This window comes from Fukomys damarensis, unplaced genomic scaffold (genome assembly GCF_012274545.1).
Source record: "Fukomys damarensis isolate Sample0158 unplaced genomic scaffold, DMR_v1.0_HiC HiC_scaffold_18, whole genome shotgun sequence".
In the NCBI taxonomy this organism is placed as follows: Eukaryota; Metazoa; Chordata; class Mammalia; order Rodentia; family Bathyergidae; genus Fukomys; species Fukomys damarensis.
Window position 1 is genome coordinate 17,414,545 of NW_022900930.1, and position 23,720 is coordinate 17,438,264.

The window sequence follows — 23,720 nt, forward strand, 5'->3', positions numbered from 1 at the left end:
TTCATTTTTTTTCTAAAGATGTAAAGTCTTGAAATATTGCGAACTGAAAAGTTGAATTTTGACAGGGATAAATGTAATTTGATAACAAGAAAACTTGTATGGTTTGCTCTACTTGTATAGGGTGGAATAAAACTGATTATCAGTAGTAGTTTGAGTAGATTTCAGTTTATTAAAAATTTATGACAGAGAAATCTTGCGTAAATAGTTTGTTAACTGAGATAATAGGTTATTTGTCATGTTTATGAAGTCTAGAGATAGTCCAGGATATGTAGATAAGGTCCTGGCTCCCATTTACATCAAATACTCTCAGCATAATTTACTTCCTGTTTTATTTTAACTTTCTCTCAGTGCTTAGCTATGTGCATGTGATTTTTTTTTTGTTCACTTACTAAATGTTTTAATTTTCAAGTCACACTGTAAAATGTTTTCATGCTTACACATTTTACAATATTAATGAGTTCTAGTTGGGGAAGCAAAGAGAAGAGGCTCTTTGCATAGTATTGGTAAGGGATGTCACCCAGAAGGAAACTTCTCTTGAGCTTTCTGTGTGCACCATAGTCTGTCCAGATTCAAATGAATACAGGGAAAGTAGATCAGTGCATTTTTCTTTCAAAGGAAATCATTCAACTTTTTTTACTCTCCTCAGTAATTTTGGGCAGGAATCATTCATTGGAAATTTATATAACTGTAATGAAAAAGTTACCAGTGCAAATTTAAAATTGAACAAAGTACAATAAAGGAGAATATTTTAGGTATTAAGTAATTTTCTTGTGTGTGGCCTTGCAAATGCCAGGCAAGCATTTTACCACTGTAACATCCATAGACCTTAAATTTTAAAAAATTTAATGGTATATCAGTGCTGAAAATATTTTATGCATATAATTTATTTTTTTCAGGTTGAGTTTAAATTTGTGTCAAATTGACTTTTCTTGTTGAGTTACATATAGAATAGTTTTGGAATAAACATTTAAAATTTGATCATTTTTTGTAAGTGATGATTTTTTAATCTGTTTCTTCTAGATAGGGTGAAAACTTCCCTTGAGGGAATTTGAAAATTACTTCTATTTTGTATCCTCACACTCAGCTTGATGCACATATTTGAAGAGTAAAAATAGTCATGACATTTGTAGTAAAAAATTATAAAATGTTCAGCATTGTTGTTTACCTAGTATTATATACAGTTAAAGTGTTTTACATAACTCCAAATTTTAAAAATTGCATTTTTAAAATTTCTATTCTTGGCTAGAAGTTGAAGGGTTTGTTTGAGTTCTGGGATTTTTGCTTATTTTGTTGTATGTTTTGGATTTTTAACAAATTATGGAGTGAGGCCAAAAGTTTCTTAGTTTGGTCTTTTTTACTGAGACTTTTGAAGTGTTCACCCAGCATTATCTGCTCCTGCTTCTCTATAGTCCTGGATTTTCTATAGAACTTCATATTTTTCTGTGTATTTGTGTGAGGCTCCTTTTGTTCTGTTAGACTCATCTTCCATTTCATGTATCTTTTTTCTTTTTTAAATTCTTTATTATAAGCCATTGCTTATGACCTTTTACTGTGAAATTACCTAACTCAGTATGGCAAGCTGTCTCTATGTCATCATTCTATTCTTTTTCTTCAAATCTACTAAAATTCTGTCTAGGGTTGTATATTTAATACTAGATTTTTATCTGTGTATATACTTTTTGTTGGTAGTTAAAACAGAAATACGGATTTTAATAGTCAGATGTAAGTATTATTGTTCTTACTTTCCAGGCCAGAGATCCTGAACAGGAGCCTATGGAAGAGATAGAAAATTTGAAGAAACAACATGATTTGTTAAAAAGGATGCTACAACAGCAGGAGCAACTTCGAGCTCTGCAGGGGCGACAGGCTGCTCTTCTAGCTCTGCAACATAAAGCAGAGCAAGCTGTTGCCGTAATGGATGATTCTGGTATGCCACACTCTGAAAATGTTTTTATAGGCAGGGCTCGATAAATAATTATATTGCAAAGTGGATGCTGTTATTATATATAATCAGATCATGATTGCTGACTAGTTTAGAAACCTGTATATGAGGCTTACCATGTCCTGTGCTTTTCTCTGGTGATGCAGAAAATTTGCAGGATATACCACTGGCCATCATACTGTACTGAGCCCACAGACAGCTTGCTCTTTTCTATTAGAGTGCACCCTAAAGGGGCAGGTTGTAGTTCTGTTTTTGGGGCTTGGACTGATAGGACTCTTGATATTCTTACTTCCGTTTTTTTTTTGTGTGTGTGTGTGTTTTATTCAACTAGGATTGTTTTTTGTTTGCTTCCCAAGGAAGGGTTACGCACCTTAACTGTCCATAACTTTAGAGAGCATCATTAGCATTGTGTTAGTTGTAGCTGTTATTATCTGAATTAGGTATCCAGTTTTATTTACTAGTACTTTTGAGCTTATAATATGATTCAAAAGTGGTCACTTATTTCCTTCTGTTCCTCATGGCTATGTATTATTTAGGTTAAAATTGTTGAGTTTTTGTATCGGGTCTAATTTTATAGCATGTTTCATCTTCAGACCTGTGTTTTAATTTATAATTATGTTAAAAATAAGATTATTATTAAAACTCAAGGCTGTTTTGTTTTTAGTTTTATTTTTAATAAACAAAATAATTGTGTATGGTTATGGGGTACAAAATTATTAGTTATGACACACTCTTCCATCAGCTATGTTTTAATTTATGTTTTCTAATAATCTCTTGCTGTCTTTAGATTCTACTAATAATTTATCTCCTTGTGATCAGCTTGGGAGTTTTGACCTGCTCCATTTCAGACCTGGACCACTTCAACCCTCAGCAGCCTAGTGGTCCCCCGCTCTCAGGAGGTCACCATAATTTATCTCCTTTGACCATTCCGTTTTTGCCAGTGAGTTTAGGTCCTCACTGAGACTACCCTTTTATTACTTAATTTATCCCATTGTCTAAGCCTACTTGGCTTAGCTGTCTGATCACTGGCAAACCTTTAATTTTATGACTTTCAGGTAACTTACTCTTGAAATGTGATACAGTTGTATATACCAATTACTGGTTTTTGTCACCATTTTTTACATATAAAATCTAAAGGACCATTAGAAATTATATGCAGGAGATAGGTTATTAAGGAAAAATAATTAAAATATTTTTAACATAAAGGCTAGTACCATTTTGGAAAGGACTAACCATATAGATGTTTTTCCGGCTTCCATTATCAGATTTTTTTTCTTTTATTGAGTTTATTGGTACATTTTACGTATACAGTACGGTTACATTCATTATTGGGATCTTGTACCGTTACATGATAGGTGGTCGTGGTTCTCATTTTTTCCCCTTGTCCTTGCCCTCCTTTCACCTCTCCATTTACAAACACTTTATTTCCATTTTTTTCATTTTCTCATATTTTTTTCCCTTATTACCTTTCCCCTACCCTTCCCATTTTCCCTACACCTTTAGCCCTTTTCTTCCCATTTCACAATGTCAGTTATCTCATTGGGATCTTATGTACTATTACAGTTTATTCACACCAGGGAAACTATTCGGTATTTACACTTATGGCTTATTTATTTCACTTAGGAGTGTATCCTCAATATGTATCCATTTTCTTATGAATGAGTCTAATTTCTCATTCTTTATGGCTGAGTAGTATTCCATTTTATAGAAAAACTACATCTTTATCCAATCTCCAACTGATGGGCAAATGGGCTGTTTCCAAGTTTTAGCTATTACAAACTGTGCCTCTATAAACATGGTTGCGCATATACTCGTGTGGTATGATTCCTTTAATTCTTTTGGAAAGATACCCAGCAGAGGAATAGCTGGGTCAAATGGGACCTCACATGCTAGTTCTTTGAGATATCTCCATATTGATTTCCACAGTGGTTGCACCAATCTGTACCCCCACCAACAATGGAGAAAGGTTCCTTTCTCCCCACAACCCCGCCAGCATTTGTTATTGAGTGATTTCTTGATAGCCATTCTTTGTGGCGTGTTGTTTTCATCTGCATCTCTCGAATAACCAGTGATGTGGAATATTTTTTCATATATTTAGTTGCTGCTTTTACTTCTTTGTCTGAGAAATGTCTGTTCATTTCAGATGCCCATTTTTGAATCAGGTCTTTATATTTGGGGTTGCTGATTGTTTTGAGTTCTTTAAATATTGTAGATAATAGTCCTTTGTCTGAGGAGCAGCTGGTAAAATTTTTTTCCCACATTGTAGGTTGTCTCTTAGTTCTGTTGATGGCTTCTTTTGCAGTGCAGAAGCTTTTTAATAAGATGATATCCCAGTTGTTGATTCTTTCTGCTAGTTCCCGTGCTACTGAGGATTTGTTCATAAAGTCTTTTCCTATGCCACTGTCTTCAAGAGTTCTGCCTAACTTATCTTCCAGCAAGTTTAGTGTTTCTGTTTTAATATTTTTAGATCTTTAATCCACTTGGATTTTAATTTAGTGCATGGTAAAAGATAAGGGCCTAGTTTTAATCTTTGGCAGGTTGAGATCCAGTTTTTCCAATACCATTTATTAAAGAGGCCATCCTTCCTCCAGTGGGGACGGACAGCTCCTTTGTCAAAGATGAGGTTGCTGAGTACCTCATCATTATCAGATTTTAAAGACCTCCTTTAGTAGTTATATTAATCACAAATGTGTACATTTACGTCACCATGTGATCAACATAGAATTGTAGGTTAGTATGGAAAGACTTTATTCTTACTCCTGTATTATAGAAAAGAAATTCAGTTTCTGACTTGCCTAGGTTTGTATAGAATTTTGGTAGAATTGGAGTTCTTGAAATCTAGGTCAGGGGTCTTTGAAATTGTAAATGTAAACTTTATAAAGAGTAAATAATTTCTTTTTAAAAAATATGCTATCATGGGCCAGGTGTGGTGGTGCATACCTGTAATGCCAGCACTCTGGAGGCTGAGGCAGAAGAATCTGTGTGAGTTCAAGACCAGCCTGAGCTCCACATAGGGAGTTCCAGGTTTGTCTCAACTACATAGTGAGACTCTGTCTTAAAAAAAAAAAAATTGCTATCATGGATCAGGAATAAAAATAGACTAAAATAGAATTTTGAACTGGAATTCTATATACTACAAAAAGGATTTTGGCTTAATTTTAAAACAGTTGCTCTTTATAGAGATTTTTTTAGGGGGATATTGATAGAGGATCATAGTGTTTAATCTGGTGTGTAAGGGAGTCATGTAATTATAAGAAAGAGCATTTCACCATTTGGAGAGTTGCATATTAGTTAACTGTACTCTATAACTGTACATTCATAGGATCTGTCAGCACTAAAATGTTAATTTTTTAGCAGGAAATGATAATATTTTTCTTAAAATGAAAGCAATTTACAGCCTGTATTTCTTTCAGAACTAGAGTTAGAAGTGAAGATAAGGGTAAGGAGGTTGGGTGGTAGGGCAGTAACTTATCAAAATTTTCATCAGAAAACTGCTTTAGAAGTAGAAGGCCTTTTTTTTTTTTCTTAGTGAAGATAAAATCCATGGTCTCTTAGTATGACATATCACATGCAGTTATTTCAGCAAATTATCTGTTGTACTACAGGGGTAGCAAACTATAGATTCAGCCACTTGCCTGAAAAAAAGTTATATAGTATACAGCTATATCCATTTGTTTACATATTGTTTTTTTTTATGAAGTTTAACTTTTATTGGTACAATTTAGATATACATAATGATCACATGCATCATAAGGAATTTGTACATGTACCTGATGTATCTTGATTCCTCTTTTTTTCCTATTCCCCTTCCTTCCCTTAACCTCTCTTTCTTTCTTGTGCTCATCTAAAATAAAAGCTCCGCTTCCATTTTTTCCTTCTTTTCTCATCCCCCTCCCCTGTAGTTCTCCCTTTTGAACAATATTTTCTTATTTCACTTTGTCTGTTACACATTTTGGTCCCTAAGAGTAGGCAGCAAAAACAGTTTTGCTGTATACTGCCAAATTGTATTTACACATTGTTGATGGTTGCTTTTGGCAGAGTTGGGTAGTTGAGACGAAAACTTTCCCAGAAAGTCTAACCTGTTTATTATCTGAAGCTTTAAGCAAACTTTGCTAGATTCTGTTATATAGTATTGATTTTATTGGAGGAGCTGGAGATTAATATATGTCAGCTGTTCCTTTTCAATCTGTCACTTTGCACACTATTCCCTCAACCAAAACAAGCTGATAGACCTGCTTTACTCATAATAATAATAATAATAATAATAATAATAATAATAATAATAATAATAATAAGTTGGTCATTATTATTAATTGAGGTGAATACTATTCCCTCTTGTATGCTGGAATAGAAAAGACGAGCCATACTAGAGTTTTACAGTTGTCTATTTTTAGGATAGATAGGAATTTCTAATACAGGTATTTATTAGCTGAGGGTTAACTAGTTTCTTTTGTAAATTTTTATTAGTGCATGTTTGTAGTACGTAATGATGACATTCATTTTGTAGAATTGGTACATGTACATAAGTTAATTAGTTTCAAATTATGTTAGATGAGTTTTATTGTTAAATTTTGTTTAGCTACTCAGATATTTAAAAAAGCATTTTATATTAACAAATAATTATGAATGTTTCCAGTTGCAGAAACCACAGGTAGTTTATCGGGAGTCAGTATCACATCTGAACTAAATGAAGAATTGAATGATTTAATTCAGCGTTTTCATAATCAACTTCGTGATTCCCAGGTAACTTAATCTTTTTTAGTATGGTTGAGTTTATAGCTCAACCATAACCATAACTACACAGTGGTCCTCAAACATGAATGGAGCATGATTATCTTCTACAGAATGGTTGAAGTTTGGTCAGTGTAGTGACGCCCTCCTTCCAGTCATGGTCATGAGGCCTGGTGGGCTCCCTGGCACGCATTAGAGGAAATTTACTTTGAAATTATTAGCAAAATTTTCCTTTTGTATGCTACTAAAAAATTTGTTCTTTTTTCCCCTAGAAAACTGACTAGTCATATAAGTTTTAAGACTGACATTAAATCTGTCTCCTTGCAATACTTTACAGTAGTTTTACCAACAACTTTTGAAAGTTCTTATTTGAGAGTTGATGTGTTTTAATTTTGTGTACTTTGTAAATAATGATATAAATGCAAATTTATAATATGTGAGCTTTGGATAAGAAAGGGTAAATTAATACTTCATTGAAAATTAATGTGCTTGAAGATGCATTGTCTTGTGTATTCTTGCTGAGCAAGTGAAAAAAGAATATGATCTTAGATGTTTACAAGGAGATAGGTATGAGAGTGCTTATGGCACCATTGTGTTAGTAGCAAGAAAAAAAACTCAGAAATAAATAACTTTTTTCCACTTCATGAAGGAAAATGAATTAATAAATTATATGTAGACTGAAATTCTGTGTAGCAGTTACTATAGTAAATGAACCAGAGTTAATGAAAACTGCTAAGTTTAAGAAGGATACTTAGGCCTGGCGATGTAGCTCAAGGTTAGAGTGCTTGCCTCACATTCATGAGGCCCTGGATTGAATCTCCAATACCACAAAAATGAATAAATAAATAAAAATATACTGCTTTAAAATAAAAATTTTTATGGATGTTACAAAGTAAAAATATGTACAGAAATAATAGATGATCTAATTTCAGATTGTGATTACTTCTATAGAGGGTACTGGGGGTTTGGGAACTATTTGTATAGAGGCTTAACTATGCCTCCAGTGTTATATTTTCTTTTTTTAAAAAATGAATAGATACAGAGCCAAGGATTTAGCTCAGTGGTACTGCGCCTGCCTTGCAAGTGCAAGGTCCTGAGTTAGATGCCTAGTACCAAAAAAAAAAAAAGGATAGATACAAATGCGGGAAATGGTTAAAATTTGACAAAGCTCAGTGTAGACTTTCATTATATGATTTCCTGAGCCTTACTGCATGCTTGAAATACTTCATAATTTTTTTAAAAATAAAAAAACAGCTGGGCATAGTGGTACACTCCTATAATCTCAGCATTCAGGAGGCTGAGGCAGGTGGAACACTGAGTTTGAGGCCAGCCTGGGCTGATTGTGAGTTCAAGGGCAGCTACATAGTGAGATCCTGTCTCAAAAAATTGGGAAAAAAAAAAAAACAAAAACAAAAAGAGGAGCATATGTAGGCCTGGAAGTTGAAGTTTATGGTGATGTTTCTAAAAGATGAGAGAGGTTGTGTGTGGTGCTGCATACCAGTAATCCTAGCAGTCTGGAAGGCTGAGGCATTAGGATCTCGGGTTTGATCCCAGTCTCAGGAATTTAGTGACACCCTCTTAAAAATAAAGGACATCTATTTAACTATTGGTGCAACCTAGGCAAAATGTCTCTATTATAAAGAATATTTATACTTAAAGTAATTCTAAAATGAGAAAGCAGCTTTTAATTGCCTTTGTCTTAATGGGTTTTCTTTTCTTTTTAAAATAAGCCTCCAGCAGTTCCTGACAACAGAAGACAAGCAGAAAGTCTTTCATTAACTAGGGAGGTTTCCCAGAGCAGGAATCCATCAGTTTCCGAAGATTCTGAAGAGAAAGTCCACCTTTTTAGCAAAATGAGAGTGCTACAGGAAAAGAAACAAAAAATGGACAAATTGCTTGGAGAACTTCATACACTCCGAGATCAGCATCTGAATAACTCAACGTGTAAGTAAATCTGGTTCAGCAATATTACATAGAGGACATATTAAGTATATATGCTGGTATGTAATAGTTAAAGAATATTTGATGAGTAGATAGTTTTTCAAGAAATCTATAATTTTTATGGGGAGATAAAACTTGAATTTGAAGTTTTAAAATAACAAGCCAGCATCTGATAATAGTCAGATGCATAACAAATCTATTCAGAAAAGGGAAAGAGCAAAGTTGGGCCTTGGAAAAGTAATATAATTTTTTAAGCGGCAGAAGAAGTAACTTTGATATTTGTACACAGTGCTGCACTTTTTAGAATATTCAGATTTTTCCCTAAGGAGAAATGAGTCCTATGTGTACTTTGATTGAAAAACTCCAAAACTATGGGCTGGAAGTGTAGTTCAAAGGTAGAGTACTTGCCCAGAGTGCTTGAAACATGCTTGATGCTGGTGTGCTTGAAGGTTTGATCTCAGCTCTGCAGAAAATAAAAACCCTAAAACTGAAACAAATTTAGAGACTGTTTAGAACAAAAGCAAGGGAGGGAGAGAGAGAGGTACGAAAAAACACATAGCATATGGTTTAGTACAGAAAATCTATGATTTATACCCCTGGACTTACATTCATTTAAGAAAGATGTGTAGTTGTTTCAGGCAGCTGTTACTATAGGAAATGTCTTAATGCTGCACAGATATTCTACTTGCTGTAGTTCTTTTTGGTATTTTTGGTCCTGGGGATTGAAGCTAAGGCGTTGGCACATGCTAGGCATGTGCTTTACCCTGCCCATTCTGAACTGGACCTAGTTGCTAGTCTTGCGATCTGAATACCCTCTTGAGTGTGGTTCCTGCCACTTACTAACACAACTGGACTTGAACACTGGACATGGAAGTCAGTAGGAGCAACCCAAATTGGTTATTATTCTTTAACATTCCAGTCAATGTCGTACTAAAAAGAGATGATAAGGATAAAAACATCACTTCTGGAGTCCCTGTTTTTTATTCTCCACCCATTTTGTTTCTCTGCCACCCTCCCAAAAAAACCCTTACATTTCTGCCAAGGATGGAGGTGTTTGTCTGTAATCCTAGCACTCAGGAGGCTGAGGTAGGAGGATTGTCAACAGTGGCCAGCCTGAATTACATAGTAAGACCCTGGAACATACATCTTTTCCCTGATTTCTGCTAGTTTTCTCCTCTAGAGTATAATTTCAGTACCTTTACAAACAGAGTGAGACAACTGCGAAAAACTTAAAATTTGAAAGTTGTTCCTGTAGTCTTGTGAACAGTTTTATGCATATAAAGAAACACTCTACCTACTCATAACTCCATCATCTTTTCCCCAGAGGGAAAACAGGAGAGCAGTAACTGACTACTGGAAACCAGCGACAGCAGTGTGCCATAAGCAGCAAGCAGTAATAGTCCCTTTGAAAAAGAAAAACAATAGTTTTGAAATGAAGAGGAAGAAAAGTGCAAAGATTCTTCATTCATATTAATTGCCCTGGAAGGCATATCTTTATCTGATGTAGATAGGAAATAATTAAAATTTATCTGAGTACTCTTTTATTTTTCCAAATTGCAGTATCATAATTCTTGCAGTCCTTCTCCTCCCTGTTTTTAACCCAGTGATCCTAATGCAAAGTAATATGGTATTTGCCAGTAATCCCAGCATTTGGGAGGCTGAGACAGGAGAATTGCTGTGGGTTTAAGGCCAGCCTGGGCTGCATAGTTCAAGGCCAGCCTGAATTACATAGTAACACTATCTCAAAAAACAGGCAGAAAAACAAAAAATAATAGAATCTCTTGAAGAAAGAAGTAAAAATCTGTTTTTTGCATGTATTTTGATGTGTTTAGTTGTGGAGTACGTTAATAAATAAGTGGCCTGGAATAGTTTTAAGTTTCTAAAAATTGAAGACATGAATGGTTTTTAATTTTTGTTTCCCAGTCTCTAAGCAAACTATTGTTTGATGCCATTTTCGTTTAATTATGGGAACTGATAACTTGGTGACTTTCCTCTTTTTTTCTATTTGTGCCTTCTTCAGCCGCTCCACAAAAGAGTGCAGATCAGAGAAGCCCAAGCTCAGCCGCCTCCGCCTCTGTAGGCCTGGCACCAGTTGTCAATGGAGAGTCCAATAATAGCCTTACGTCACCTGTTCCTTGTCCTGCCACTTCTCTGGTTTCTCAGAATGACAGTGAACGTGAAAGCCATCTAAATCCAACTGAAAAACTCCAGTAAAACATTCTTTTAAAATCTTTGTTAATGTAGATTAGAATTAAGTGATGGGGATAAAGTTGGGGTTTTTTTCTTTGTGTTGGAATTTTGGGGGAAACAAGTTATTAATAAGATAAACATTCTTATGTTAGGAATTATATGTGCATTTTATTAGTTGATGAAGAGAACTCTGACATAGAAACACATGGAACTTGGAACTTGCAAACTGATATTATTTCTTATTTTCCAAAGGAAGGGTCAGAAGTAGCTGGGCTGTAGTTAAAATTTTTCTTATTCAAATGAAAAGACTCAGGCTCTATAGTCATACAACCCTGGAGTTACATCATGAAAGGCATTGTCACTGTGGACCAATAACTTGCCTTACTAAGCCTCTGTTACTTCATCTGCAAAAGAGGGTAACAGTATACCTGTCTATAAGCGTTTTTTTTAACTATACTTTTAATTGATACACAGTAATTGTACGTATTTATAGGGAACAGAGATTTCGGGTTTGTTTAGGAACTAAAATATTAGTGTATTTCTTGCAGTTAAGTAGACAACTCAGCAAACTTAGTTTTTTAGTTAAAAATATATACTTTATAGATTTATTTTTATGTGGGCATTTGGAAATCTATAAATATACAATAATGTCTGATTTGCTTGAGAGAATAAATTAAATATTAGTACTTCCACATGAAGAAGCCTAGAAATGTTTTGACCTTGAGTTTTCTGCTGTTCATAACTAAAATTGAAATTGGTTGTTTATGTTTTTGTCCCTAAAACAACATAAGAAAATAAAGTCTTAAGATTTCAAGTAAATCGTACTTGCAGTTAAACTTACTTCATTGTAGTCAGATTCCCTCAGTACTTGATAAAGTCTGGAGAGAGAGGGAAGAAGGTAGAGAATACTGCCTGCTATTTTACAAAAATAGTGTGAGCTGGGCGTGGTGGTGCACACCTGTAATCCCAGCACTTGGGAGGCTGAGGCAGGAGGATCGCTGTGAGTTTGAGACCAGCCTGGGCTACATAGATATTGAGTTCCAGGTCATTCTCAACTACATAGTGAGACCCTGTCTCAAAAAAAAAGAAAAGAAAAGATAAAAGAAAATAGTGTGTGTTTTTTTTTTTGTTTTTGTTGACATGGGTGTTTATATATGTTTATCAGGAAGTTAAATGAAGTTCGAAAGAGATTGAATGAATTAAGAGAGTTAGTTCATTATTATGAGCAAACATCAGATATGATGGCAGATGCTGTTAATGAAAACACAAAAGATGAAGAAACTGAAGAGTCAGAATATGATTCTGCACATGAAAATTCTGAACCTGTTGCTAACATTCGGTAAGAACTTTTTTGTAAGTGCTTCGGTGTATTCATCCTGACCCAATAGCTTTAGTGTAGTGTTGGTGGTGGAGGTGGGGGAGGGTAACCTCCTTAAAATTCTCAATATTTGTTCTTCCTTTAAGCTTTTGTCCTATAAGTCTACTATTTTGACCAGTGTAATCATTCTTGCCCTGTAAAGGTAATGTAAGAGAAGTACTGAACATAGCACATGGTAGGTAGTGTATTCAGTTTGCTGTCAAATACAATAGAGCGAAAAGAATATCTCACTTAGCATTTTTCTTTCCTTTATCTTTAGGTGTAATTTTAATTTCTCAGATGTGCTTCATAAATTTACAAATAACATATGTAAAAGTTATTGAAAAGTAGGAGCAGATTATTAAAAATTTGAAATTAAATGGTGTAACCAGTGATTTCTTTATTTTGAAACTGTTTTACTAAGGCTCTGAAACTGATTTTTTTAACTTTAGTTTCTCTTTCTTTCAGAAATCCACAAGTATCTGCCACATGGAATGAAGTAAATAGTAATAGTAATCCACAGTGTGTTTCTAATAATAGAGATGGGAGATCAGCTAATTCTAATTGTGAAATAAACAACAGATCTGCTGCCAACATCAGGGCTCTAAACATGCCTCCTTCTTTAGGTAGGATTGATTATATCCTATGGTTTTGCCATATCATTCTTATGAAGTATATCATCTTTCGCTAATACTCTTAATTTAACTTAAAAATTATAGACTGGATGATGTGTTTTTAGCAGATTGTCGATACAATAGAGAAGGAGATGAAGGGATTCATGCAGCACAAGGGGAAGATGATGATGATGAAGAAGAAGGAGAAGAAGAAGAAGCAGAAGAAGAGGGAGTCAGTGGAGCTTCGTTATCTAGTCATAGGAGCAGCCTGGTTGATGAGGCCCCAGAAGATGCAGAATTTGAACAGAAGATCTACAGACTTATGGCTGCGAAACAGAAACTTCAACAGTTACAAGATCTTGTTGCTATGGTTCAGGTAAATATTGAATGTTTCTTTGGGAAAGACTATTAAATGGTACATTCTTATAAAGTAAAATGTGTGTGTGTGTGTGATAGCTGTGCTGGTACAGTATAATTAAAGCAGTATGCCTTTTTTGTGGTGGTAGGGATCAAACCTAGGGCTTTGAATATGCTACTCACGCACTCTACCGCTGAGCCACCTCCCTACCCTTCGTTATTTCTTACATGCCTGCTTTAAAGACTTAGTGTTTTATATTGTATATCAGCACACTTTTTCTAAGAAGGATGAGTTAGTAGGTGTTTTGGTCACAACTTTTCAGTGCAAAATAGGCATACGTAATTTACTGTGGCTGTGTTCCAGTATAGTTCTATATACAAAACCAGATTTTTGGTTTTGGTTTTGTTTTTGCTGATAACCTTAGCCTATGCCAAGTAGATCTTGTAGCATTACAATAAAGTAGACAGTAAACATATTGAAGAGGTGTGAATTGCCCAATGTTATAGATCTATTAATAATTTAGACCACCTGACAGCAGAGCCTGAGATCTTAACCCACTTTATGTAAAAGACAAATCTTATAGTCTTACTCAGTAAAGTTAAATATGTAAAGTTGGAAGTTGTATTTTGTTTTGTTTTGTTTGTGGTATGGGAGATTGAACCTAGGGCCTTCTCACTGAGTCGTAGACTTGGCCCATTTCTAATTTTGAGAAGGGTTGCTAAGTTGCCAGGCTGGGCCCAAACTTGCAATCCTCCTGCCTCAGCCTACTAAAAGTGCTGGGAGGGTGGAAGGGGTAATCATAAATTTTTTAAACCAGTGTACATATATGAAAATATTCATGTTTTCACTTCTATATTAATGTAGTCTATATACTTATTTAGGTTTTCTCAGTTTAGTAAAATAGATATAACCTGTCCAGAGCAACAAAAATGATTTAACTTTTAAAGTCATTCCTTTTTATCTTTTCTCAGCTGTTATATATTGCTGTCCTTTTACCAGTGCAGTATAATTGGTAGTCTGTTTTGCATTACTCTAACGAAATTCTGAGGCTAACTATAGAAAAAATAAGTATAGTATCTCACAGTGCTGGAGTGGTGCTAGGGCCCACATCTGATGATGGCCTTCGGGCTTACAGAGTCCTGAGGTGGTGCAGAGCATCACATAGCAAGCAATAGGGAACATACATTTATATCTGTATCTCTGATAGCCATCTCTTTTCTTACAAAGCCACTGGTGTTGACTGTTGGGAGCTCTCCTCTGATGATGACCTTACTCAATCCTGATCACCTCCCAAAGGTTTTACCTTTAACAATAGTGGCATTAAATTTGCATCCTTTAAATACTTCACAGTGGGATTTAAATTTCAGTACAGAACCCTTGAGGGATATTCTCCAAATCATAGCTATATGATAGCACTGAATAATTAGTGAGTCACATTTTAAATGATTTTGGTTTTAGAGTTTCATTTCTTGCCATTGAGAAAAGATAAAGTTTAGTTTACTGTAAAATTCTGTGCTTTATTGCATTATTTTATATAAATTGTATTGCTTAATGCATTTTGGTGTGAATTGTATAGTCTTAGATAGCAACATAATTTTAACATGGTGTTTCAGGATGATGATGCAGCTGAAGGAATTATCTCTGCCAATACATCAAATTTGGGTGATGTCTACCCAATAGAAGAGGATATCAAACAAAATTCAAATAATGCTAGAGGAAGTACCAATAAAACACAGAAAGATACTAGAGTAAATGAAAGAGCAAGGTATGCTAAGCTTTTTTTATTTCATTTGATAAAAATTTAGTTCCTGTTTTATTTTATTTAGTTTTTTGGTTTTTTGAGACAGGCTGGCCTGGAACTCATTTGTAGCCCAAACTTGCAGCAGTCTTCTTGCCTCAGCCTCCTGATTGCTGAGATTACAGGCACATGCCTCCATGCTGCCTGGCTCTAGTGCCTGTTTTAGAGAAAGTAGTAGGCTAGGTAATTGCGTTACGTTTTGCTTAGTACCATCAGCATATTTTAATTGTAGTCCACAAATACAATGTCAATGTAATTACAGAGAGAAATTTTACGAGGCTAAATTACAGCAGCAACAGAGAGAGCTAAAACAACTGCAAGAAGAAAGAAAGAAACTGATTGAGATTCAAGAGAAAATTCAAGCATTACAAAAGGCATGTCCTGACTTGCAGGTGATTATTACATTTTTTCTAATTGTCTGAAAGAATGACAAAGCAAAACATGTTGAAAACCTTATGTCACCTGAAAACTATTGTCTTTTTTTTTTTAATACTACGCTGAAGTGACAGTTATATCTACTAGTTCTGTAGATAAACTAATGAAATGGGTTGGGGATATGTTTTATTGTGACAATAGCACAGTGAAATTGATTTGTTATTTCCATTACATTTTTTGGGTTAGCTAACCACTGATTTAGAACATGATTATTTGTAACTTTATTATATTAAAATATTCTAACTTGAACTTTGTAGTTATAGACCAGCATTTTCATTTTTTATTGGTCTAGAAATAAAGCCTTTAAGCCATCATAAATTATCTAAAGAAAATAATTATGTATAATTAGTTAGCACATTAAATATATACACTTTTACTTATGAGTTCTCTATTACATTTGTCTTTGAAATTAAACAGAATAAGCTTTGGTCATGTGAGATAATTAGGTGAAGGGTTAATATTGGAATGGAATTATGATTGTTCTGTGAGATCCTCCTAAACTTTATTGGTTAGCTTTATTCTTTATATTTTGTTTTAAAGAAAGGCAAACACATCAAATGATATTTCTAACAGAACTATCTTCTAACGCTTTCCTTTTCCACTTTAATATTTTTGATGTTTATCCCCCATCTAAATAATCTTAGGGACCATGTAACAGAGTTGGGATAAGTGTACAAAATTTTCCATAATAACAGTGGGTCACTATTGGCTTTATTGTTCCTGAGTGTTACTGTGGGTATTCACGAATTTTTCCCTGTGTTTTGATTTTTGTTGTTTTGATGATGACGATTGAGGTCTGATAAGAACACATTAAATATGATACTAGGGTGCTACAGAAGAAGGAAAATGACTGCCTATATGAAATTAATATAATTGCTTTAACACCTGATATTAGTTTTTGCTAATTCTTTTTTAGCTGTCAGCTGCTAGTGTGAGTAATTGTCCTACCAAAAAATATATACCAGCTGTTACTTCAACCCCAACTGTTAATGAAAATGAGACTAGTACAAGCAAATGTGTTATTGAGCCTGATGATTCTTCAATAGTAGATAATGAGGTACAGTAAAATACATTCTTTTGTCTCTGTATGGTCTTAAGTCACATTTTAAGAAGGGAAATGGTGTCTGTGAAACTTTTTTTTTTTTTTTTGTTACTTGGGTTAGTCAGCTTTACATTGCTGTAACAAAATTCCTGAGAAAAATAAAGGAAGAAAGACTTAGTTTGACTTGAGTTTTAGAGGTTATGGTCTATATTAGTCGGCCCCTTTGCTTTTAGGCCTGTGGTGAGGCAGAAGCATCCTAGTGGAAGGGTAAGGTGGAGGAAGGCAGCTAGGAAGCCAAGAGGAAGAGCATGTTCTGGATAACTTCCTCCTACATTTTTTCCATTGGGGCCCTCAGCAACTTGGCTGGTGCTGCCCACATTTAGAGCAGGTCTTCTCCATCAGTTCAGTACCCTGCATTGCCAGTCGTCTCTAGAAACTCCCTGTAGGCCTGTCCAGAGGTGTACTTTGCTACTTTCCTAGGCTTTTGGGTTTTTTTGTTTTTTAGGGTTGTTTGTTTAGTATTCTTTTTTCCTTGTTAGGGATTGAACTGAAGTCCTTTGCACTGAACCACATCCCTAGCCCTTTTTTATTTTTTATTTGATTTAGTCTCACTGTCACTAATGGCATCCTTTCAGGTGCATGAATTAGGGTGTGCACCACTATGCCCAGCTAGGAATTTCTTAATTCAATCAAAGTTGGCAGGATTAACTGTCACATTATTTGGTTATCTATTTTTTTTTGTTTGAGATGCTATAGATCAAACCTAGGGCCTTTTGCACATGCTAGGCAAGTGCTCTATGTAGAACATGTTTTCAAATTGTAGTGTGTTTTGTGCCTTTTAGTTGGAGCAAATCAGTTTTTTCCAAAAAATACTCATTTTAACAAACTCATGTTCTTTATAATTGTATAATTATACAATTGTACATGTTCTGTATAACTGTATAATTGGCAGAACTTTATATAAGGGGGTAATTGTGGCACATACTAATCATTTTAATTAAAAAGACTTATCCTTTGGCCTTTTATTTTTATATTGTATTATAGAAAATATAACTTTTTCTGACTGGTCTGTGAAGTTTATTTGGGTGCTACTTTTTGTCATTAAGAATTAATGATTGTCCTTTTTCTTATTTATCACTAAATATTATTTTAACCTTTGTAGATATCTTTGTATAAAAAGGATAGAAGGAAAGCAGAAAGCTTAGTGTTAGTGACAAGATTCTGTAAGGCTGTTATTCTTTAAGGCTTCAGCAAGTCCAAGTATTTATTTGATTCTGATTTTTAAAACAATAGTTTTGGTCAGACATGCGAAGACATGAAATGTTGAGGGAAGAGCTGCGCCAGAGAAGAAAGCAGCTTGAGGCTCTGATGGCTGAACATCAGAGGAGGCAAGGTCCAGCTGAAACTACATCTCCAGTGGCGGTGTCGTTAAGAAGCGATGGATCTGAGAACGTGTGTACTCCTCAACAAAGTAGAACAGAAAAGTAAGAGAGTCGTTTAAATAATCTTTTTTTAAAAAATCACTTACTTAAAAATCTATAGGCAAGGCAGCCTTATTTTCATCTATTTCCTTCAAAGTGGTGCAGTTATCACCTTTGTGCATTATTTTAACTGAATCTGGCCAGTTTCTCTTTTGACTTTTTATAGCATCAGCTATCTTCATTTTCAAGTACTATGGCATTTAATCAAATGGTGATATGATACAGATTTTCTAGTGCCTTATTTTCTTAGTTTTTAGCTTATAAAAAGAAAATAGTGTTTTCTGTTACATTGTAAATGAGGATTTTTTTTTATAAGGTTCCTGAGTATCTTAAACATTTTGCTATATGAAATATTTAGTTTTTAGGGTTTAAGTTTGAAATTTCCATACTTAGCTTATTTCTAAAAGAGTTGGTCATCTGTGAGATCAGTTATACGCTTAGCTGTATACTAATATTTTGATTTGAAACCTTGAAATCCAGATTTGTTGCACCTGTACTTGTTCATATCCTCATACTATTTCTAGAACATTATTTTCCCTCTCTTCCTCTTAGAAGAACTTGTCCTATTCTTAGAGACCAGTACTATATGTCTCTCCTTTCATAGAATTCTTCAGGTAGCTTTGACGAATATCAAGCTTCGGAACCATTTGTCTAGATTTATACATACATTCTAATATGGCAGCCAGTAGATACTGGTGGCTATTTAAATAAGATTAAGTTGAAAATTCATTTTTTTAGTCTATATAAGCCACATTTTAAGTACTGAGTAGTCATGTATACTTAGCATCTACTCTATAGGGCAGCACAGATGGTACCAATAAATCATTACTAATGTTGTAGAAAGTTCTGCTGGACAACTCTGAGGCAGAGAACTGTCACCGAAGGAAAAGTTGAAGGATGTTTACTTTAAGAAAAAGGCCTAAGAATGGGATTCTATTTTAATTTATTTGATGAATTGTTTTGTTGTAGACAAATTAAGCATTGTGTAAAACAGCAATCAGGATAATAACATTCATCTCCTAGAGTTACTATGATTAAATATATTTTGATAAAATTATACTGTCTTTGATACAGAGTCTGATCTGTGATAGATTATAAAGTATTTAACTCATCTTCAGAACAGTATTTGTTATGTCTCATAATAGAACAATGGCAACTTGGGGAGGTTCTACTCAATGTGCACTCGATGAAGAAGGAGATGAAGATGGTTACCTTTCTGAAGGACTTGTTCGGACAGATGAAGAAGAAGAGCAGTATGCAAGTTCCAATGACAACATTTCTGTGTATCCTCCTAACAGTGTGAATCATAACTCCTATAATGTAAAGGAAACCAAAAATAGGTTAGTTTCAATGTTTTCATTTTTTTGCTTAGTTTACATATAGCAAGTCTTTCTGACTGACCCTGGGTTATTCTGCAATTCTTCAGACCAACTCCACAACTGTCCTATAATTCAGTTCACTTGTGGCACTAAGACTCAAGAGTTTGTGCAGACCCCAGAGCATCTTCATTTCAGGTGCAAGTGCCTGGTTCCCACGGTAACTGCACTTCTATCTGACTTGGCTACAAATTTAGTAGTTCCCATGACTCCTCTTTAGGTTTGATAATTTACTAGAACAACTCATAGAACTCAGGAAAATACAAAGATATTTATCAGTTTATTATGAAGTATCTACATCAGGAACAGTCAACTAGAAGGGATTTAGGGTAATGTGTATATACAGAGCTCTGTGTTCCCTCTGAGAAAGCCACTCTCCTTGCACTTTGATGTGCTCACCAACCCAAAAAGTTCTCTGAACTCCAGAGATTTTTATGGAGGTTTTATTATTATCCTGGTCATTCCTTTCACTGGGAAAAAATACCTGACACTACAACTTATAGGGGAGTTTTGGTTTGGCTCACAATTTCAGAGCGTCCATAGTTAGCTGGCTCCAAGGCAGAAACCGCATGGGTAACATAGTGAGACACTGTCTCAAAAAATAAATAATGTAAATAGAAATATTAATTGCATTGTTATTTATAACAGTGAAAATATCTCCATTTGTAAAAAAGATGGTTAAGTAGAAGTAACGGTTCTACTTGATTGAATGTTAATGTACCTAAAGTATGACTGGAAAATGCTTATGGTAAAATATTTTCATTGTGCAGAATACAGAGTTACATGAAATTTTCTGTGCAAAAACTTCAGTGAAAAAGACTGGAAAGCAGTTAAAATTGTACAAGGCTGTAAATCTTTAATTTTTAAAGCCCTTTGAACTTAAAGAGACTAGGGTACCACATTTATTTCTCTATATTAAAAAACAAATTATTACCACATTTGATGACTTAAGGCTTTAAATCTTACGTTAGGTGGAAGAACAATCGCCCTTTTTCAGCTGATGGAAATTATCGTCCTTTAGCCAAGACAAGACAACAGAATATCAGTATGCAACGGCAAGAAAACCTTCGATGGGTGTCAGAACTCTCTTATGTAGAAGAGAAAGAACAATGGCAAGAACAAATTAATCAGCTAAAGAAACAACTTGATTTTAGTGTGAACATTTGTCAGACTTTGATGCAAGACCAACAGGTAAAATTTACCATGATGCTTAATTTTTCATTTGTTTTCCCTATTTTTGAAGTAATACAAATTATTCTAAACTTACTAGTAACTATTACCTAAAATTTTCTTTCAAATAGACTCTGTCTTGCTTGCTGCAGACTCTTCTCACGGGTCCTTACAGTGTTATGCCAAGCAATGTTGCATCTCCTCAAGTACACTTCATAATGCACCAGTTGAACCAGTGCTATACACAGCTAACCTGGCAACAGAATAATGTTCAGAGGTAAACTGTTTCTTAGAAGCATTGAGACTGTGTAGTGAGTACTAAACTAAAATTCAGTGAGAGTTTTACAATTATCTTCTGTGAGAGAAAAGCAAGAGCCAAATTACATATTCAGACATTCTATACTACCTGAAAATTTTTAGATTCCTTATTGATGTTGTAAGGAGTGGGAATTTTAGCTTAGTGGTGCTGTTGCCTGTCTTGCCAGCACAAGGTCCAGAGTTCAATCTCCAGTACCAAAACAAAAAAGTTACCTTATTGATATTGTAGACTTCTATTTGCAAAATTCTGTATTATTAAATCATATCCTTACATAGAGTGAATTGTAGTATGTATATTATTACTGAAATAAAGCTATAAGCAAACAATTAGTTATAATATACCTAGTGTGTGATAGAAGAACCAAGTTCAAGTCTTGTTCCAAAGACTGTTAGTGAATTAAGTCAGCAGAGCAAAGAAATATTGGTTGTAGTAAATGTGCTATTGGATCATTTCTTATGTGTGTGTGTGTGGGGGTATACACATACCCCCACACACACACACTTAATATCCTTTTATATATGATAATATAGCTGACTTTAAATTTACCAATTTTCTGAATTTTGTAGGTTGAAACAAATGCTAAATGAACTCATGCACCAACAAAATCATAATCCAGAAAAACCTGGAAGTAAGGAAAGAGGCAGTAATACATCACACCCTCCTTCTCCCAGTTTATTCTGTCCTTTCAGCTTTGCACCACAGCCTGTAAATCTGTTTAATGTACCTGGATTTACTAATTTTTCATCATTTGTACCAGGTAGGTGCCAAGAAATCTAAAGGGAAAGTAAGTGCCTAGATTTTAGGTTATAATTTGTCTATTGCATGATGAGTAGTTGTTGTTTTATTAGTTTTTATTTGCTTTTTACATGGATTTTTAACATTCTATTTTGACATGATAGGGAATGGCAAGGAAAATTTTATACTTTTCTGCATTGTTTCTTATAATAAAAACTTAAGCTTAATATCATTGCTAACAAAATTAAATATGTTTTGGGCCTGGGATTTAGCTCAGTGGTTTCGCTGCCTGCCTCACAAGTTCAGCAACCCAAGTTTGATCCCTCGTACCAAAAAAAACAAAACAAAACAAAACATTAAGTAAGTTTCCTCTGAAGGATGCTTCCAAGTTAAGGGGAAAGGAAATTAACTATCCATTGGCTGCTGTCCAGCAAGCATTGTGTAAAACATTATGAGAGTAACAACACTTCTGAAGAAGCACTGTATCTCCTCAGTGAACATACTTATCTTAGGCTTTTATTCAGACTTTTTTTCTGTGCTCATTATACGCCAGGGACTATAAATTACTGAGATTAAAAGATGAGCCAGACTAATCCTTGAAGGAATTCAGAGTTTAGTGAGAAAGCTAAGACTATTAATAAGTCCTTATAATGCAGTGTCATGGGTCCTATAGCCATAGTACAAGTGCTTGGGGAGAGTGAGTAAATTCAATTTTTCCAGAAAAGGTGATATTTAAGCTAAAGAGTGAATATAATTTATTTTCAGAGAGATTAAAAGAGAAAAGGCTTTCTAATCAGTGGAACTACTTAGAGTTACAAAGCAATGGACTAATTAATACTTCGAGAATTGAGAGGTAAATGTGACTAGTGTGTAGGGCTAAGGCAGGAGAAGAGTAATTGATGTGGCTGAAAAGTAGAGGCCTTCGATAATGTGCAAAGGAAGCCTAAACTACTGCACAAAAGACAGCTCTCAGAGGACTTTGAGAAGGAAATACTATGAGATCTATATTTTTCAAACGATTATACTAATAAATGTATTGAGAAAATAGAGGGAAGGAGCCAAGAGTAACTAGGGAATAAGACTTACAGTAATATTAGGGAAAGAATGATAATCTGACTTAAGTCATTGATAGTAGTTGCAAAAAAACCAAAAAAGAAACAGGAATAATTAAAAGGAATAACAAAGAAATTTAACAAGCTTTTTTTGTTCTTTGATGTTAATACTTGCAACAAACATTACTTAAGTAGGTTTGTCAGTGATAAACGAGAAGCTGTGCATCCTTTTAACTCCATGCCAACCCTATATAAACACTGTTAATTCCTCATATGCTAGTTCAGTTTTTTTCAAGCTCTCCTTATCCCTTCCTCAAGTAACTGTTCAAGTACCTCTGATATATAACACAGCACTATTTGCCAAGTACTTAATTATTTGTGCTTTCCCAGTTTGAGTAGAAAGAACATAAGCTTTGGAGTCATGTAGACCTGAAATCTAACCACCTCTTTTTATTAGATATTTGACCTCTAAGCCTATTTTCTCACTAGTAAAATGAGTGCTTATAGTACCAATTTCACACTGTCAATTTAAGCAGTAAGTGAAGTAACATGTACAGTACCTATAATTGAGTCTAGCACCCTATAATTTGATAAATATCAGGTACTATTATAGCTTCTAGTTCTTGAGAAAGTAGAGATCATTAGTCATCTTTGTATCACCAAAGCCTAAAATGTAGTGGGCTGAACTCTTGAGTGATTAATAAATGGACATTGGTATATTAAATTGATAATTTTTTCTTTCAGTAGATTTGAACGGTACGTGTAATTTCATTTTAAGGCTAAAGGCATAAATTATTGTTTTCCATTACTTTTATTTCTTAGGTATGAATTTTAGCCCTTTGTTTCCTTCTCATTTTGGAGATTTTTCTCAGAATATTTCTACATCCACTGAACAGCAGCAGCCATTAGCCCAGAACCCTTCAGGGAAAACAGAATATATGGCTTTTCCAAAACCTTTTGAAAGCAGTTCCTCTATTGGAGCAGAAAAGCAAAGGTACTTACTTGATTGGGAATTGATTGAAAAACACTCACTTTTGTAATTACACGTAATTATATGTAATTTGAAAACAATTAGGGAGGATGTTTGTGCTTGATGATTGTTTTTGGGTTGTTAGTGTTGGAAGTATGAAACTTTTACATCTTATTGGATATGATCAGGCTGATAGGTTATCTTTTGTC

At 34.4% G+C, this 23,720-nt stretch overlaps 1 protein-coding gene across 16 annotated transcripts in view; it reads left to right on the top strand.

The window, feature by feature from the left end:
* Pcm1 (pericentriolar material 1) overlaps positions 1-23,720 on the top strand; it is a 107,174-nt gene that overhangs the window by 16,573 nt on the left and 66,881 nt on the right. For 9 of the 16 annotated variants that reach the window (XM_010621768.3, XM_010621766.3, XM_010621769.3 and 6 more), the window contains 16 exons: positions 1,750-1,927; positions 6,579-6,685; positions 8,404-8,617; positions 10,635-10,824; positions 11,970-12,143; positions 12,630-12,787; positions 12,901-13,151; positions 14,747-14,898; positions 15,194-15,323; positions 16,283-16,423; positions 17,702-17,892; positions 19,035-19,229; positions 20,237-20,456; positions 20,567-20,712; positions 21,321-21,511; positions 23,364-23,535. In XM_010621768.3, coding sequence (XP_010620070.1) covers positions 1,750-1,927; positions 6,579-6,685; positions 8,404-8,617; positions 10,635-10,824; positions 11,970-12,143; positions 12,630-12,787; positions 12,901-13,151; positions 14,747-14,898; positions 15,194-15,323; positions 16,283-16,423; positions 17,702-17,892; positions 19,035-19,229; positions 20,237-20,456; positions 20,567-20,712; positions 21,321-21,511; positions 23,364-23,535 — 2,810 coding nt within the window. The remainder of the gene's footprint in view (positions 1-1,749; positions 1,928-6,578; positions 6,686-8,403; positions 8,618-10,634; positions 10,825-11,969; positions 12,144-12,629; positions 12,788-12,900; positions 13,152-14,746; positions 14,899-15,193; positions 15,324-16,282; positions 16,424-17,701; positions 17,893-19,034; positions 19,230-20,236; positions 20,457-20,566; positions 20,713-21,320; positions 21,512-23,363; positions 23,536-23,720) is intronic. The other 7 variants (XM_010621767.3, XM_010621770.3, XM_033765398.1 and 4 more) reach the window with 1 other exon arrangement.